At 29.9% G+C, this 18,687-nt stretch overlaps 11 protein-coding genes across 11 annotated transcripts; 6 read left to right on the forward strand and 5 right to left on the reverse strand.

Annotated features, from left to right (window-relative positions):
* Window positions 1–76: 76 nt before the first annotated feature.
* On the reverse strand, window positions 77–2,029 carry cubi_02980 (uncharacterized protein; the record flags this gene model as incomplete). The annotated part of the gene is made up of 1 exon (XM_029019992.1): window positions 77–2,029. The coding sequence occupies one exon, from the start codon at window positions 2,027–2,029 to the stop codon at window positions 77–79; it is 1,953 nt and encodes a 650-aa protein (XP_028875993.1).
* Window positions 2,030–2,397: 368 nt separating this feature from the next.
* Window positions 2,398–4,467, forward strand: cubi_02981 (uncharacterized protein; the record flags this gene model as incomplete). Its single annotated transcript, XM_029019993.1, has 1 exon — window positions 2,398–4,467. One exon carries the CDS (start codon window positions 2,398–2,400, stop codon window positions 4,465–4,467), a length of 2,070 nt encoding a protein of 689 aa, XP_028875994.1.
* A 30-nt stretch (window positions 4,468–4,497) lies between these two features.
* On the reverse strand, window positions 4,498–6,183 carry cubi_02982 (uncharacterized protein; the record flags this gene model as incomplete). Its single annotated transcript, XM_029019994.1, has 1 exon — window positions 4,498–6,183. One exon carries the CDS (start codon window positions 6,181–6,183, stop codon window positions 4,498–4,500), a length of 1,686 nt encoding a protein of 561 aa, XP_028875995.1.
* Window positions 6,184–6,678: 495 nt separating this feature from the next.
* cubi_02983 (S1 P1 nuclease) lies at window positions 6,679–7,932 on the forward strand (the record flags this gene model as incomplete). Its single annotated transcript, XM_029019995.1, has 1 exon — window positions 6,679–7,932. The coding sequence occupies one exon, from the start codon at window positions 6,679–6,681 to the stop codon at window positions 7,930–7,932; it is 1,254 nt and encodes a 417-aa protein (XP_028875996.1).
* Window positions 7,933–8,126: 194 nt separating this feature from the next.
* On the reverse strand, window positions 8,127–9,857 carry cubi_02984 (thiamine pyrophosphate N-terminal TPP binding domain-containing protein; the record flags this gene model as incomplete). The annotated part of the gene is made up of 1 exon (XM_029019996.1): window positions 8,127–9,857. One exon carries the CDS (start codon window positions 9,855–9,857, stop codon window positions 8,127–8,129), a length of 1,731 nt encoding a protein of 576 aa, XP_028875997.1.
* A 204-nt stretch (window positions 9,858–10,061) lies between these two features.
* Window positions 10,062–11,015, reverse strand: cubi_02985 (ER vesicle protein; the record flags this gene model as incomplete). Its single annotated transcript, XM_029019997.1, has 1 exon — window positions 10,062–11,015. The coding sequence occupies one exon, from the start codon at window positions 11,013–11,015 to the stop codon at window positions 10,062–10,064; it is 954 nt and encodes a 317-aa protein (XP_028875998.1).
* A 535-nt stretch (window positions 11,016–11,550) lies between these two features.
* Window positions 11,551–12,108, forward strand: cubi_02986 (uncharacterized protein; the record flags this gene model as incomplete). Its single annotated transcript, XM_029019998.1, has 1 exon — window positions 11,551–12,108. One exon carries the CDS (start codon window positions 11,551–11,553, stop codon window positions 12,106–12,108), a length of 558 nt encoding a protein of 185 aa, XP_028875999.1.
* A 273-nt stretch (window positions 12,109–12,381) lies between these two features.
* Window positions 12,382–14,283, reverse strand: cubi_02987 (uncharacterized protein; the record flags this gene model as incomplete). Its single annotated transcript, XM_029019999.1, has 1 exon — window positions 12,382–14,283. The coding sequence occupies one exon, from the start codon at window positions 14,281–14,283 to the stop codon at window positions 12,382–12,384; it is 1,902 nt and encodes a 633-aa protein (XP_028876000.1).
* Window positions 14,284–14,642: 359 nt separating this feature from the next.
* cubi_02988 (uncharacterized protein) lies at window positions 14,643–15,797 on the forward strand (the record flags this gene model as incomplete). Its single annotated transcript, XM_029020000.1, has 1 exon — window positions 14,643–15,797. One exon carries the CDS (start codon window positions 14,643–14,645, stop codon window positions 15,795–15,797), a length of 1,155 nt encoding a protein of 384 aa, XP_028876001.1.
* Window positions 15,798–16,030: 233 nt separating this feature from the next.
* On the forward strand, window positions 16,031–16,600 carry cubi_02989 (thioredoxin fold protein; the record flags this gene model as incomplete). Its single annotated transcript, XM_029020001.1, has 1 exon — window positions 16,031–16,600. One exon carries the CDS (start codon window positions 16,031–16,033, stop codon window positions 16,598–16,600), a length of 570 nt encoding a protein of 189 aa, XP_028876002.1.
* A 287-nt stretch (window positions 16,601–16,887) lies between these two features.
* On the forward strand, window positions 16,888–18,501 carry cubi_02990 (T-complex chaperonin; the record flags this gene model as incomplete). Its single annotated transcript, XM_029020002.1, has 1 exon — window positions 16,888–18,501. One exon carries the CDS (start codon window positions 16,888–16,890, stop codon window positions 18,499–18,501), a length of 1,614 nt encoding a protein of 537 aa, XP_028876003.1.
* Between the last annotated feature and the right edge of the window lie 186 nt (window positions 18,502–18,687).

Genomic DNA, 18,687 nt, shown 5'->3' on the forward strand with positions numbered 1-18,687 from the left:
TAACATTATCTTATGAACTGCATCCTAAACACTATTAATAGGTGAAATTTTTGTTAATTTACAAATTACAAGTATTTTATTTACAGTTCTCGTATTTTATTATATTTGCAAGTTCTATGCTTGCGTTTATTATTTCCGATGATCTCAATTTGTCTTGAATTACAGGATGCCTTAGAATATCGTCAGTATTTGGTCTATTTATTGGATTCGGGTCCAACATTGACCTAATTAGGAACTTTAGTTCATTTGTCCTGCTTGGGATACTTGGAAACTCTAGATTTTTCATACCTTTAAAAATAGCTTTAATACACTCTTCTGGGTCTTCTGGGTCAAGGCCATTTGTTGTATCGACTCTAAATGGAACCTGATTGTAAGATAATTTGTAAACTGTAATTCCCAATGACCAAATATCACTGTATACATTGTATTCTCCCGTGAAATTTCCATTTTTGTCTTTTGCAAGAAGTTCTGGTGCAGTATACTCCACTGTACCTGTGAAACCGTGGCGTTGATTTGAAGAAATTGCATACTCTTCTTGATAATCAGACAAAACATTTTGAGTACCTTGTGTGACATAATTCAACTCATGTATTATTTCTGATGAAAGTAGCTTCAAATTTACATTTTTGAGGACTTGTGCAGTTCCAAAGTCTGAAAGTAATGCCTGACAGATAGGTTGTTCAAGAAATTCATCAAAGGTAATGTGTAGTAAGATGTTAGACGGTTTTAGATCTCGGTGTAATATTCCTCTATGATGTAGATGCTGTAAACCAAAAATAACATCGAAAAAAATTTTCCATATGTGATTTTCATCTATATATTTTTCTGAGAAAAGATTACTACCACTGATTTCAGTAAAAGATTTATTTGAGAAGTGACTAAAATCTGGACCTAATTCGTCATTAATAATATATTTTTCATTATCATTTGAAAAGGATAATAAATTTTTAGTTCGATTTGCATGTTCTTCATAACTTTTTATGTTGTGATTAAAGATTGAAACTGAGTCAACTAAGGTATCAAGAGATCCAGAATTGCAATATTCCATTAATTGAAAAAGCCAGGGTACTTTGGGACAAAACTCGTTTGAACTGTACATTTCTAGCCAAGAATGCCTATATTGAACAATGTTTGGGTGATGCAATAGCTCGCGGATTTTTACTTCGCGTAATACTGCTGAAAGCCACTTTTTATTGTCACCAACAGGAACTTTTTTTATGGCATATTTTGCTAATGTAATCCCATCAAGTACATGAGCACATAGATATACTTGTCCAAAACTACCACTTCCAAGTTTTCTAATCTCTACAAAAAATTTTTTGTAATATCCTGTCATTAACAAATCTGAATTTAGGTTAATTAAGTTGACTTCCGTATCAATTGTTTTTGAAGATTTTAATCTATTAAATTCCAGCGCACCTCTTTCATTATCAAAGCTTTTTGAATCAGAATTATTTTCAACAATATTATTCATTACAGAATATTGGAACCTGTTAATATTATTTCTAATATTGATCTGGCGATACAATTCTTCTAAGAAAAAAAAGTAATTTTGATTTTCAACATTATAGTTAACATATCGTTCGTTTAAGCAATTATTAATTTTTTCACTAGCTTCGGAGTTATTTTCAAATTCATTGCTATCAAAATTATTAGATGATATATCTGATGTCTTTATTTGTCCTTCATTGGAAATATTAATATTATTGTAGCCATAGTTTTTTGGTTTTTGCAAGTTTTTCAACTTCAATATATTATCTTCGTCATTGGGTTGACTAAAACCATTAGGATAAAATTTGTGTGGTATAATTCTACCACACATTGGGCAGTGTAAATTAAAATGTTGTGATACAATTGCATAATTGTCTGGATTCGATTTTTGAATTATTTCATTTTGCAATTTTTTATCTTTTACGAAATCAAGCCCTCTGCTGTATGGAACTAATGAAGTTGTTGGAAAGCTTTCATTTTCAGTTTTATTTATATCTGATATGGGATTTTGCTCATTCTCAAACAGCCTGCTTACCATAGTTTGTGGTGAAATAAAATAAGACTGATTTAAAAATTTTTTAATATTATATACATTAGAATTCATTATAACATAATAAATAGAGATCTCTAAGAAGAATAATTAAAGATAAAACTCTTATGTTTAATTCATTACCAATTATAATTGATTTAATTCGTTTGCTATATCTAATAATTATTTGATAATTAGCTTAAAATAATTACATGCGGTATAAAAATAAATTGCAATTGTGTGGGGATCTTGACAAAAATGATTATTTAATTGATGTTTTTTTTTTGCCAGTAAATAATAAAAATATCAAATTAATAATACAAAAGTTTATGTTCACCCAATAAAATATATAGTTATCATTTTTAATGGAATTCAAGATGGAAATTTGTGATATAATTTGGCTGATTTCAAATGGGTTTGAGTTGAAAGAAAAAATCTCGAGTGGATGCTCAGAGCCTGAAACTAAAACTATTATAGATGAATTATTCAAATATGTGGGTATGGCTGGCATTGAATTCTATGAAAAAAATTCAAATCCTGAAAAAAAAATAAGAAATCATAGCTTTACACATATTAATGAAAACTTTGGTTGTTCGTTTAGAAGCTCTCCTCACGATTTTAAAATGCTAATTTGCTACATAATAGATACAATGTTATTAAATTATAATAGTCTGGGAAACAGCACAGATTATCCAAATTATTCTAATAACACCAACAAGTTAATGAGGTTAGATTTATTTCCGGGTCCATATATTTGTGGTTATAAAAAATTTCTATATCTATATAAACTGAAAATTATCTGTACAGAAAAGCTTAACTATTGTGAATGGTCAAGTTTATTAACAAAATTAAATTTAATTATTCAAAGATGTGAAACTAATGCAAAAACATCAAAAAATATATCTTTTGATAGTTCGTTCAATGGTTTCCTAATTTCCAAGTTTGAGAAGATTCTTTTGGGGAATGAAAAACCACCGAAAATATTTAATATATTGCAGAATAAACTTGTATTTGGTAGCTTCTCAAGTTTCTCCATATTTTTAAAAGGAATAAATTTATTAAAAACTCCAGAGATGAAAAAATTGGGTGAGCAGTACTTAATAAAATCAATTTCTATACAATCCCTAATGAACATGAATAACAAAAGTTTTAAAATAATGAATTATAAAACTAATAATTTACAGATTAATCAACTGTTTCAGATATATTGCATAATCTCGATGTCTATTCATTCAAATGATTTTAGAAAATCGACAAAATATACAATTTATGCAGAAAAGTTATTAAAGAATCTTTCAAAAACAGTTGATATCGGTACTCGAATTTTGATCAAAATATATATATTAATTTCCAAGCTCTACTTGTTAATGCGAAATGTTAATGCTAAAGATGGAAAATTTGGTTTAAGTAATTCAAAGTTTAATCAATTTGATTGTTTGCCTTATTTAATTATTTCTAATTTAGATCTAATTAATTCTGAGATATTAGAAAACGCAAAGTTTCTGACAAATGAAGAAAAAAATAACGTTTTGAATCATTTATCTGAATATATCAATTATTTACAATCAGACTATCCAGCATTATTATTAAGTATGAAACTTGTTGAAAGTTGTTCTAGTGAAGAACCACTTAATACTAGATATTTGTATTTAAATGCTGATAAATATCAAAAAAAAAGTTTAAATACACTTTTCCCAATATGTAATATTTTTTCATACTTAAATGAAGAGGAAAATAACATCAAAAATGATTTTTTAGATGTTCATTCTATAATTTGTTGGACGAAATTAATTCCTAATTTCCTGCTTAGTTACTCTGAAGTAAACTCAATCTATTACGAAAACATCTACAATAACATTTTTCTTTCACAACTTGCAGATCAATTGTTACATTACGTTCAAATTATATGCAGTTCTAACTCAGAATATGCAAGAGTTTTTCCTAAAGTCAAGGTTGCGGAGTTATATTTATTTATTAGTTTATACTCTTATTTTGCCAAAGATGAAACTTCGAAAGTATCCGAATTTGTGTTAATTGGTTCAGAAATATTAGAATCATGTGGTGAATCGTTAAATGTTTGCTCAATTAAGTGTATATTTGCCTATATTAATTTACTAATACATTTAAGAAGTTCAAATGATGTCTTAAACATCGAATCGCAACTTAAAACAATTATTAGAAATGGGAAAATGGCTTTTAAATGTACTTGTTCAGATCAAAAGGGGCTACAATTTAAGAAAAAAATGGTTAATTTAGCTCTAATCCAAGCGTTCACACTATTAAGTTTAATAAAAAATGATTTTAACGCGTTGGGAAATGAAGAGTTAAAATTACATTTACAGTTTGAAGAGATTGAAGTTGAAAAAACTGATGAATATTATATGGAGGGTAATATAATTATTTCTAAATATCTCTCTATTACTAAGTTACTGAATAATTGTATTTAGAAAGAATAGAATAAAGTAGATTATAATTTTCTAATAGTATGTTCCTTGACCTTGATAATTGCAGTAATGGCTGTAAACTTCTGAATTGTTATTTGGAATATAGTATTGATTATGTATTGAATAATTCGACCATTTTCCCGTGTTGTAATCAGAGACATAATATGAAGAACTATGAATATCTCCAGATTCCGCAGAATAATAGTAAATAGCTCGTGAGCTAGATGCATCACACGAAATTTCTGGGCATTGATGACCCCCTTTCCTACTTTCATCGATTTCATCAACACATTGGCCGTTAAGTAAGTAGTATTCATATGATATTTGGTTAACCAATTTCTCACCATTAACTTCGTTTCTCAAACTATCTCTAAACTGTGTTCCTTTAGATTGCACAGAATTAACTAGGGCAAGATCACGATAATTGTGATTTGATTGATTATCATGGTAATTATGTTGGTTTCCATTAGAAAGCGTATAATGTTCGTTTTTATATGAATAATGGTAGTCATCACTTTGATGTTCATATGAATAGTTTATAGATTCATTTGTTCGAGTATTAGAAAAGTTATTTAAATGATCTTCACATACTTTTTGATAATTGGAAATTGCTCTAGGCAAGAACTCCTTTGCATTAGGGTTGAATGAAAAATTAGATTTACGGTTTTTAGTTAGGAAATCTTTATTCGAAATTTCCTCGGAATTTTTGGAATGCTTATCACTCGTTTCATACTGATCTAAACTGTTAACTGATTCATTTTTTAATATTTTATTAACATCTTTATTGGAGTTGCTTTTATCAGAGATATTTCTGTATACAGAGCTAAAGTGCATTTCTTCATCATTTTCAATTACCGAGTCATTTATCTCATTCTCGAATTTAATTGCAGAATCTTCCTTTTGTTCTTTTTCTATTTCAGTTGCAAGAATTTCTGCTTTTCTTTTTTCTTCTTCAGTTATCTCATTGTAATCGAGTGGAGTCGTATACAAATTTTCATCGTAAGTCCCTTCTATTCCAAATCTATTGCGGTTCTCTTCGAATTGATCCCAGCAATCAAATGGTTCGTTACCTAAAACATCCTCAATGACATCAGAATGATGATCCTCAGATACCCATGGCTTCAATATACGTTCGTGCGAGTGTATATCATTACTGCTTATCTCATTATCGGTCCTAAAAAGATTAATCTTATATATTTTGCTTTCTTTTGATTCCCCTGAAACTGAATCAAATCTTGTAGGTACTCCATTCATATTTGTTGTGGAAAGTCTATAAACTGAACTAAGCGGAAACATACAGTAGTCTTCAATTGGTTTGGAAAGCTCATTGCTAAATAAATCTAGTATTCTTCTGCAAAACCGGATACAAACAAACTGCTCGTCGCTTCCTTCTCTTTTGCTAATTGAATGAAAAATTCCACGATATACCTTACAATCGACTAGTTTCAATTCAACTTCATTACCAATCAAAAATAATATTAATACAGCGAATTCCGATGAACTGGTGTTAAATACTTTTGAATTTGTAATTCTTTCTGTAATCGAGCCGTTTCTTGTTTCAAAATTACTTTTATCATTGTCTCTTTGGAATTGCTTGTTATATTTTTTAATATGATTCGGATTGAAATTTTTATTGGTTGTAGCGTTTTTCACATTAACTTTTGAATTTTTTGAATGACTGCTCCTCAAAACCTTTATATTTGACTCATTTGATTCCATTTTAATCGTTTTTAAATTGATTCACCAATACTGTTCAGAATTAGTCGAAAGGTATCTACTGGTAATTTTATCTCTACGAACACGTAAATTTCAGTAATTGTTAAAAAAACTTGAAATATTAAATTCAAAATAATTTATCAGGTCTCTCAGAAATTGAATAATAATGGTAAATATGCAAATTTATGTTAATCATTCACATGAAATAATATCTGCAAGCAATTTAATTATTTTTAAACCGACAAGTTGTAATAACTCTAAAATATAACGAGACAATTTAATGGGCGGTAAAGCAATTACAATTATCGAGAAGTGTGAAATCTAAAAATTTTACTTGAATTAACAAATAACTTCTTTAGGGCAATGGCGCCATATGTTCTTTCACCCCTCCAAAACCTTTTTTTTTTAATTTAAACCAGATATTAAAATGAGGCAAAACTCTATCTAAAAAAGAGAATAGGAACTTTTACACATTTTTTGAATGAGTATAAATTACAAATGTCAGTCTTTCTTTCAATTAAATTTGCGATTGAAATATTATTATTTTTGGGTCAGGTATTGGCATTTGATGCAGATGGACATAGTGCAATTGGCATGACCACTATATCTGGACTTCAAAATAACTTTTCTCAAAAACTTAAAAGGTTAATGAATGGAAAAGATATTGTCGATATTTCTGGTTGGGGAGAGAGAGTTTCGAAAAAACATCCATCAACGCTTCCCTTCCACTTTCAAAGCCAGAATAAAAGCGATTATTTGAAAGATGGAATTGAAGGAGGCGAATATTTAAAAAAAAAACATATTTTGAGGTCAGATACTAATTGTAAAAAGACTGGGCATTGTCTCGTCCCAATGATTAAACACTTGTACTACCGACTGATAGGAGATCAATCAAAATTTAAAATAAATTATCCTGAAGGTATACAGTTAACTGACTCAGATTCGATGAAATTTCTGATTAATTTGGTTGGTGATCTTCATCAACCTATGCATTTTGGATTTATTGAAGATGATCTTGGGAGAGAAATAAATGGAATGATAAGTATTAATGGCACAAACGAAAGATTGTCATTATTTGAGATTTGGGAAAGTGGAATAACGCGAAAACTAAAAACTGAAAAACCTCAATTTTGGTTTGGCGGATGGACACATATTTTAGCAATAAGAGACACATTTGACAAAGAACTGTTGCTTTGGAAAGAAAAAGGCATCGAAATGATTGATGACTGGGCCAGAGAAAACTATAGTATAATGGTTAATGAAATATACTTTCATCCAATATCAAAACAGCCAATCATTGATAATTTTAATGTTGATATCACATTAGAATTTGCATGGCTCGAAATTTTTCGAAGTAGAATATTAATTGCAGGGGCCAGACTATCTATCATTTTGAATGAAATACTAAAACTAAGAGAAGGTAAAGAAAAACCATTTAGAGCAACGAATTCGTTATTATTGTCTAATGATGAAGATGTTAGTCACCATATTTCTGACCCTATGATTGGTATCAACGTTAACAAAAAACAAATATTTGAAATCAATGCTTTCGGTAAAAAAGTGGCTGTTTCGGTTTGGATAAAAAATTTGGTTATTAATTTAATAATAATATTAATTTGTTTGTCAGTCCTTGCATACATATCGATTTTCAGACTAAGAGATAATTACTCTGTTTTGAAAAATTCCCAATTGCCAGTGTCAGAAATAAAAACAAAAAATGTTCAGATGAAACAAACATCAATCATTGATTGAATGATTTCACACTTTATTTTGAAATATAGATTTTATCAGTTAATTTGGGACTATTCGTTAGATCTCGTTCTAAAATTCAGATTTTTAGCAAAATATTTGGATTTAAACTCAGGTTATATATATTATTTTGTACTCACAAAACGCAAATTTAAGTAATTTTAGTTTTTTTTTTAATGTAGCTCTAGAAAAATGATTCATTTCTTTTTATGTTCAATAATTTGGCTATTATTTGCCATTTCCTTCCCCATTTCTTTAAGAATGATGTTACAATCCCATCTTTCGAAAAGGACTTCGATTATACAAGCATTCTCTGGATTTTCTATAGCAAATTTCAAAGATTTGTCAAATTCACCTTCAGTTTTGCAAATGAATGATGGAACATTTGGGAAGCCAAAGACTTTTGGCAATTTAGAATATTTCCAACTTGCAATATTGTTGTATGAATCGTCACAAATCACACGTTCTATGGTATACCCATCATTATTAATAATTATAATTACAGGGTTCAGACAGTTTCTAAAAATTGTGGATAAATCTTGAACTGTTACTTGCAGACTTCCATCCCCAATGAAAGAAAACACTCGTTTCTTGCTTGCTATGCACAGTCCAAGAGTTGCTCCAACTGAATATCCTATAGATCCAAAAAAACTCTGCCCAAAAAATTGAGAGTCCTTCGTTAGCATCAGCTCCAGTCCACTGAATAGAGAAATACCTGTTTCTGTAAGAACATTTACTGAGTCAGGTAAAGAAGATGCTACTATATCAAACATTCTGTTAATTGTGAGATTTCTTGCCGGTTCCAGGCCTAAACCCTTGTTTTTCCTATGAGTGAATAAGTGCATTGCCTGAGGATAAGGTGGTGTCGAACCTGGGAAATTATATTGTTTAAGCTCTCCTGTTTTGTACAAATCTATCATTCTCTGAACGATATCTTCAACATAAACATCTTTAAATTCGTTTTCTCCAACTTTAGATTTTCCCAAATGGTTGTACACCATACAATGTTTAGGTAATTTTTCAGAAAAGAAACCCGTATTAAAGTCCATCATTTTTTCTCCAAGCATTATTAAACAATCACTTTCTTCTAAATATTGTGTTATATGTGAATTGCCCTTCTTACCTAAATATATGCCCATATATTGAGGATGTTGCTCGTCAATGGCTGTTTTCCCCATTATCATTGTTGAAAATGGAATTTTAGATATTTTTAATAATTCATTCATTGATTCTGTAGAATGAGCTCTTAATAATTCGTATCCTAATATGAAAACAGGCTGTTTTGCGTTTTTTATCAATTGAACAGCTTTCTTCATAAAAAGGTCTAATTCAGAAACGTTACTTCTAGACCTCGGTTTCTTTAATGGATTCTCTGGTCTTTTAATATATTCATTAACTAAATCTGCACATAAGCATATATATACTGGCTTACTTAATGTAATGCATTTAAGTAAAGCATTATCAATAGTTTCGGCAGCTGTTTCTTTATCTGCAACTTTCACTGCTAATGCAGTCACCTGCTCAAACATTTTTAATGTCTTAGAATAATCAAATAACGTGTGGTGCAATAAGGTGCCATTTTTGTGGTGCTTCGTTATTGGTGCAGAACAAATATGAACTACTGGAACATCTTCTGCAAATGATCCTGCGGTGGCATTAATTGCACTTAGCTCACCAACTACGAATGTTGTAGACAATGCCCCAATACCTTTGACTCTTGCATATGAATCGGCAGCATAACCTGCGTTAAGTTCATTGCATGTTCCAATGTACTTTATTTCACTATCCATTACAACATTTAAAAACGAGAGTGCATAGTCTCCAGGTACTCCAAAAATATGATCGCATCCTAACTCTTTTAACCGGATACACAAGTACTCAGCAACATTTACCATTTCATTACTTGAGTTTTCTGCAATCGAATTCATTTTGCCAAAAAATACACTCTATATTTAATAATTCCAAATAAGATATAATATTAACCTCTTAGGTAAATTTTCAAAAAATAATAAAACTATTCTTGTTACATGAAAAACTTTCATTAAAATCCCCCCACTTAATAATTTATGCATGCGGCGATATACAATCACATGAAAAATTAAAGTTCGATTAATGATTTTTTTGAATTTGCGCTATTTCGAAAAATTTAATCTATAAATATAATTCAAGTACCTATTTATATTATTTTTGAAAAGCCATGCTACAATTGAGTCGAGTAAAGACATAACTGAATAAATCCCTCCAACAATAGCGCAAAAAGATGTAATTAAGTGAGATATCGGAATTCTCTTGTAAATTTTTTGCAGTAGAAATGGTTGAAATTCATAAACAATAAAAACTCCGGGAAGCCCAGACAATTCGCCATTTTTTACGAGAACATCTCTTTCTCTTTCAGTAAATGCATATTGATTTCCATAAATATTAACTTCACCGTTGCCTGAGAAATATTGTGTTGGTATCAGTTTCACATAATAATGAAACATTTTTGTACCTTTGTGTACAAATTTTTGAACATTTTCTAATGGAGAAAATAAAAAAGGTATTTTATCAGAGCCAAATGTTAATTCATGAATTATATGGCTTGTATTAAACCCTCTGGAAATATCGTTCATATTAAACTCATGAACATGCTTACCATTTCTTATTGTTGCACTTCCTAGTGCGACATGAATATTTCCTGAAACTTTGTTTACTTGTATTTTTCCATTGATTCTGCATCCTACTTTCTCAATACATTGTGGTGCCTTATTTACTATATCTAAATATGACCACCCTTTAGATCTATACGCAGTTTTGAGCGAATCACAATCATTACAACATGAAAATTCACTAGTCTCTGCTCCATAACAACTCATGCATTCGATCTTTACATCATTTTGTTGATTATATTTTATATTCCGCACTTCTTGCCCATTCAAATCAATTGGGATTTTGACCATATCCTCCCTTGCATCTACTTGATTTTCACCAACATTATCCACACTGTCAACAGAGATTTCTTCACATCTTAAGCTTGGGAAGGTGATATCTAGCTTAATATCTAATTTATTATTTATAGTATTATCCACTCCTATATTGTCTATCATTTCCCCCTTAAAATACTTAAAAACCTCATTTAATGTCAATAAAAACAAAATAATATACACAAGTAAAGAAATAATACTTTTACTTGCTGACTTAACGCAATAATCTTCGTGTATTTTTCCATATATATCTATTTTCTTAACTTTTGTTTGTAACGTCTCATTAGCCTTCACTAAATTGCCTAAAAATATGTCCCTTTTTCTTTGCCGAAGAGTAGATTTTTCACCATAAATGGCTTTCATTTCCTTGGATTATTTTGCAAAAATTCTCACTTTTTTATGCAATCTTTAAATAGTAAAATCTAATCTTTCCCGGTTGCTTAATTTGCCTCATAAAAATTTGTGCCACCCAACACACAATAATGGCGCTCAAAAAAAAACGAATAATTCAAATAAATCGCATTTAGCTTAAATTAAATTTGTCGATTGTTTGGATCACTGTTATTTAAAGATAAAAATAGAAATTGAATATTTTGATACAAAAAAACTCATTTCTGAATTTATAATAGAGGTATTTTTAGTCTAGTAATGGAGAATAATGGATAAATCAGATCAAGAGTATGTTCAGGAAAAGATTGATAAATTTTTGGATGATGAATGTTTAATTCACAATATTAAAAGATATCTGCGAGTTCATATTATAAAATCTTTAAAAAAAACAAATAACCGAAAACTTAACCTACTGGAGAATGAAAGGATTGCGATTATATTAAGATTAATACATGAATTTTTAAATTATTATGAAATAAATAATACTTGTGCAATGCTAGAGGAAGAATTTAATGAGATTTTTCAAATGAATATAAATGAATCTTCTGGCGAATCAAATGAATTAGGAATTTTAAATGATTCTTTAGAATGCAATACGAAAATTGAAAGTCTACTTAAATATAAATTATCCAGTGAAAAATGTGAAATTGATGAAGTCACAAATATTGCACTGATTGAGGCAAGTAATTGTATTGAGTCTTTACAAAATGAGATTAAAACACTACATAATATTTATTTCGAGCAGGTAAATGCGGCCAGAGAAATCATGGAAAGGAAGGTATCTGATATAGAGAAGTTGTATTTAGAATCCATTTCAAAAAAATGATTAATGTAACGCTGATTAGTTATTTTGATGTTTACAAATTTTTTCTACCATATAAAGATGTCTAATGCTTTTGAAACTATTCTTCTCAAAAAAAGATTTAATTATAGATGTGAATCAATATATTTGAACATTTAACTTCATGTTAAGTGCCGAATTAACTTAAATAACTATTTGTAACTCTTAGCTGTCTGATTTATATTTTAATAAATTTTTCCTTGCCACTCATTTAAATTATAAAATTGATCATTCATTTAAACAATTAAATTATATCTTCTAGTGGTAATTCAATTCCATCAATTTCTTGATCTTTTGAACTTCGGATATTTTCTTTCCACTTGAAATTTTTTCGTTATCATTTGATTCAGTTTCTGCGTTTGATCCGATTACATCATCATCAAAAATGTAATATTCAAAGAATATGTGGTAAATACCACTATTTCTGATTAGCTTTCCTTGCAAATCAAAAATATTGATAACATAAACTAGAACAACAATAATCGGGAAGAAAAATATATTAAAATCTTTCCCAAAAATATCTAGAAGATGCTGAATTTGTTTCCCATAAAATTTTCCAAATTCTGTTTTCTCAATTTTGAGTATCGAGAGATAGTGAAAACAGAGAGCAGTGGAGAGCTTGCATAAAAATTGTGAGAAAAAAACGATGCAAGGCCCATCCGTATGTTTATTAAAATATATCCCGTATTTCTTTGGAATTTTGAAATTAAATAATCCCCAGTATGTGCAAAGGAAAACATAAATTAGCAAAAATTGGCAAATTAAGTAAACCAGTATAAACTTGATGTAATAATTCATGTATTTTATTTGCGAACAAATTCTTACTATATGTGAATAAAGTGAAATATTTAAATTTGGAAAATACATGGTTGCTTCTGCAATAATAATTCCAATACTTGTAATTAATGAAAGGGAATACAAAAAATGATTTAAGTGATTATTCTTGATTGTTAGTTTGTTTTTAACTAAATGTCTTAACCGTTTAATTATCTCTATATTTTTTGTTTTAAAATTATTTGTTTGAAAAATTGTTCTATCCATTATTTCGATTATTTTGTCATTTCTAACCAAATTGTTACTTTCTAAAGAGATATCGCTGTCATCTCCCAAGTTATAATTGATTGCATGCATTGGTAAAGTAATTTTTGACGAAAATATTAGTGGATTATCCTCATTTTTGGTACGAAGATATTCTTCATTTTGAACTATTAAATTTTCGAGTTTCCAGGAATTTGATAATGTTGATTCCCATAGGTAATATATACGTTTTTCTTCAGCAATCAATAGTTTTAACTCACGATTAAAAGCTATCAAATCTTCAAATTTTATGGAGTTTTTTTCAGATGAATTCCAAATATCTTTATTTTTGGAGGGATCTGTTTCTCCGAAATAGTTACTCCTAATTAGTGCGGTTCTATTTTCATTAATTGCCTTAATCATCCTCCCAATTATGATTTTTTTGTGTTCCTCGCTTGAAATGCTATATAGATAATTCAATTTATCATTTAACTTTTTAATTTCATGATGATTGATTGCCTTCCAATCTTCTAAGTTGTGTAGAATTGTATAAAACTTATTTAACTTCCTAATCATATCACTTTTATTTATTAATTTTCGAGAGTTCTTTATTTTAGACGGAATAGCAACCAGTCCATATCCCCACAAAAATGTTATTTGAGCCATCCCCCAAAAATGTGCAATGGCAATACACATTGACGAAATTGAAAACTTTGAATTATGTAAATTAAAAACTGTAAGATATAATATAGATGATATTGCAATTACTGTAATTTGAGTGATCCAATAATTTTTGTTTCTTTCAAGGCTTGTCTTTAGTTTTTTTTGATGATCGAAATCACCCGATAACTCATACTCCAGAAGAATAGGAAAAATTACCCAACATAAAATAAATAATATAAAATATCCTGATTTCCAAAAAAATTTTACAAAAATAAAATAATTGTTGTTTACATGGCCCAATAATGAACTTGCAACATCAAAAGGTAATATTATTATTGGAGAAATACTTATCAAAACACCCAAATAGCAAGGTACAATGGTAAATGTACTTATCTCATCTGATGCGATTTCATCTATGTACCTCCACAAAAAAAAACTTAAAGTTAAAGATCCAAGAATCCCCAAAGCAGCTATTAGCATAGAGAAATCATAAATTTGTAGCAAATTTATGAATGTTTAAGTTTTCAAATAATTGAATAATAATATTTTTCTTAGAAAAGAAAATTTTTTTTGAAAGCCACTTCCCGCAATAAATGACATTTTCATGTAATATTTATTTTTGGCCAGAAACTTTGTGGGTATGCAAATAAAAGTTGATGAAAATACTAAATCGCGCGGTACTGTTTTTGTTAATAAAAAGGAGTAACTTCTTAGAATTAATTAAATAATCACTAAAAAAAAGTACATATAAATATATTACTAAGGTGGGAACAAAAATTTGTCACTGTACAAAACTTTCTCAGAATTAGTAAGAAATTAATTAATCATTCCAGACATTTATGAATGAAGAACTTAAAAATATTGATTCGTGGAGAGGCTCCGTTACCGGAGCAACTCTGAGAATGAATAATCCAAAAATAAACGAAAATACTATTTCCTTTTTTAGAACAGGAACATTTAACCTATTGATTGTTCAAATAATTATGATTTCAATAATGTGCATATTCATATTCATTGGTGTTTCTTTGCATGTAGTTAAACTTAAGAAAATACATGCAGACGAATATATGTCACATTTCAACTTAGATATCAATACGAGCAATATTCTAATGGAAAATTTGAAGTCAATAGAGAGATCTATGGGCCAAATGTCATTTTTTAAGGTACTGAAAAGTAACTTAGATTTATCAATACCGAACAAAAATAGTAAAGACGGTAATATTATTTTTTGTGGTGGCATTCACAAACGCGGTACGAATTGGTCTGAAGAAGTAATGAATGCTACAAAAAAGACTATTGAAATAGCACTAGGCAATGGAGTACTGATCGAATTTAAAAGAGGTCTGGTATTTGCAATAAATGCAGTTGATATTGAAACTAATAATATTGGTATTAACCAAGATCATCTTACCCAACCGAATAATAGCTCAATGTTATTCAAATTATTCTTGGAATCTAGTGGGTATGTATCTCCTTGTTACATGTTTGGAAAAAGATTATATTCTTATATTTTGGGAAAGAATTCTGGATTTCTAGGATATTTGATGGTCACACTACCCTGGTTCTTCTCAATCTTATCTCCTCAACCCATGTTATTGGTGCATTTTCCAAGGCTTATAATTTACATTTTAATCGCAATGCATAGAGTTGTATTTCTACATATGATTATTAATGTTGCAGAGAAAAAATTATTCTCTTTTGATTTCTCAGACCATATTGTACTGTATGCAATGTACATATTAATTATTTCCATTGAATGGTGTGCAGCAGGCTATAATATTAAAAATAAACTTGTTGTTTCTTGTATTAGAGGGTACTGCTTATCATTATTAGCAGTAATTTCATATAGTAGTTTTTTCACCGCACTATATTTTCACTTCCCTCTTGAAACGCTTGCTGGATTCATCATTGCATTCTTTGGACTTTTTGGAGTTTTCTGGATTCTTATTTTTTTGGACTATATCGATTTATCTAAAATAGGGCTTAACAAATAGTATCATCTAGATGATCGAAACAATAATTCTTAGCTTTAAGTTGTATATTTATCCGAAAATAAATGAATACTCCAAATTTCCAGAAAACAAATTTTTAAATTATTTTTTTAATTTGAATTAAAAATCTAATAAATTTCTTAATTTTGATTTTTTGATTCACACATTTACTAGAGCGGCTATCTATAGTGCCTTAATAATGATGGTAAATTTTGTATAAATTAAAATAACACTAAATGTCGCTGAACATTGGAAATATGAATTCAAATAGTATAAATAATATTATTAAGAAAGTTCTAGAGGAAGGTGAAAATATTATAGACGAAGAAATTAAAACGATCGATAGCATTCAAAATGATGAGAACGAGCTAAACCGTCTAAGAGAAAAAAGAATTAAAGAGTTAAAAAAAGAAATCGAACAAAAAAACAAATTTATAGAGTTCGGTCATGGAAAGTATGACTTCATCGCTGATGAGAAAGAGTTCTTTGATACAATAAAGAAAAGCGAAAACGTAATTTGCCATTTTTCCAGGCCATCCACTCTGAGGTGTGAAATCTTTGACAAACACCTAGAGATTATTTCCAAAAAGCACCTAGAGGCAAAGTTTATTAAGATCAATGCGGAAAAATCACAGTTTGTTTCTAGTCATTTAAATATTAACATTTTGCCGACTATTGCACTGATTAAAAACTCAAAACTCATACATAAAATTATCGGATTTGAGGAGCTATCATCAAGAGATGACTTTACAACAACTCAACTTGAAGAGTTATTGGCAAGAAGAGATATGATACAAAAGATGTAAATACTTGTAAATTTAATCATCGAACCATAGAAAACACACCTAAAGTATACATAGGTGTAATTATATACTTAATAACTCTTTTTTGTTTCGTCGCAACTTTGAACGATTCCACTATTAGTTTCATTTTAATTTACTTATTTAAAAACTTATGGCGCTTTGTTTTTGCCTCCCCCCCCTTTTAGACAAATATTACTACAGATATATTCGGAATTACCCTGGTCAAAATTCAAGAACAACGTATTTACAACCTTACATTATTTTTGGAATTGCGTGATTTGTTTTAAACTATGAATGTTGCAATGGATGAATATGGAAACCCTTTTATTATTTTGAAAGAACAGGAACAAAAACAACGATTAAAAGGTATAGATGCGCATAAGTCGAATATTTTAGCTGCCAAGTCTGTTGCTGATATATTGAGAACAAGTTTGGGTCCAAAGGGAATGGATAAGATAGTGGTTAGCCCTGACGGAGAGGTCGTGGTTACTAACGATGGTGCAACCATAATGGAAAAAATGAATATTAACAACGAATGCGGGAAACTTTTGGTAGAATTATCTAAGTCGCAAGATGCAGAGATAGGTGATGGAACAACCGGAGTTGTGATATTAGCTGGTGCTCTGCTAGAACGTTCAGTTGAATTACTTGAAAAAGGGATACATCCAATTAGGATTGCAAACGGCTTTGAGCACGCATGTTCAATAGCATTGAAGAAACTTGAAGAAATATCGCTAAATAATGGGAAAATTTCTGATATTAATAATGATCTTCTATTTAACTCGGCAATGACAGCATTAGGGTCCAAGGTTGTCAGTAGTCAACAGGAGCATTTTGCGAAAATGGCAATTGAGGCAGTTTTAGCAGTTGCCGATTTAGAGAGAAGAGACGTGAATTTTGACCTAATAAATATTCAAGGAAAACCTGGAGGTAGATTAGAAGAAAGTTGTGTAGTTCATGGTATTGTTTTAGATAAGGAAATGAGCCATCCTCAAATGAACAAGAAGATTGATAATGCAAAGATAGCTCTTCTTACTTGTCCATTTGAGCCACCCAAACCAAAAACCAAACACAAAATTGACATAAAAAATTCCGCAGACTTCGATGTTTTGTTTGAAACTGAACAGAAGTACTTCTCAGATATGATAGATAAGGTAGTTTCATCAGGTGCCAACATGGTTGTTTGCCAATGGGGATTTGACGATGAGGCAAATTATATGCTTTCTCAGCGTGGACTTCCATCAATTAGATGGGTTGGTGGAGTTGAAATCGAATTACTTGCTATTGCAACGGGAGCTCATATAGTACCAAGGTTTGAGGATCTATCGGAAGACAAGCTCGGTAATGCCGCGTCGGTTAAGGAAGTAACATCGGGAACAGAAAAAGATAAGCTAATTTTCATTGAAGGATGCAGTAAATCTAAGGCGGTTACTGTTTTAATTAGAGGAGGAAATCAAATGGTCGTGGACGAAGCAAAGCGATGTATTTACGATGCACTGTGCGTCGTGAGAAATTTAATAAGAGACAGTAGAGTGGTTCCTGGGGGGGGTGCTTCTGAGATAGCATCAAGTATTGCAGTGCAAAAGGCTGTAGAATCGGTTTCATCTATTGAGCAATTTGCAGTGGAAGCGTTTGCAGATGCATTACTTTCACTACCTTATGCGCTTGCGGATAATTGTGGTTTGAGCTCTATTTCATTAGTTGGCGAGGCAAAACAAAAGCAAATTTCACTGGAAAACCCTAGTTACGGGATAGATTGTGACAATTTATCTGTAGGGAATATGGAAGAAGTAAAGGTATTCGAATCTCTAGCATCAAAACAACATCAGCTTGCATTGGCGACTCAGGCCGTTAAGATGATACTAAAAATCGATGACGTAATTAAACCATCGGAAGTCTTTTAATGCTAAATACTTCGACCAAATAAAAAAAATTTACTTTTAAATTTTGGGTGAAATGCAAACTATTACACACTCAATTTTACACTTAATAATAGTTTAATTAAAATTACGTAATTAGGATAAGGACGTTCAATCTAACATCATGGAATTTGCACCCATTTGTAATTTGTGAATTATAATTTCCTAAAG

The sequence above is a fragment of the Cryptosporidium ubiquitum genome (assembly GCF_001865345.1).
Source record: "Cryptosporidium ubiquitum isolate 39726 chromosome Unknown contig_18, whole genome shotgun sequence".
NCBI classification, from domain to species: Eukaryota; Apicomplexa; class Conoidasida; order Eucoccidiorida; family Cryptosporidiidae; genus Cryptosporidium; species Cryptosporidium ubiquitum.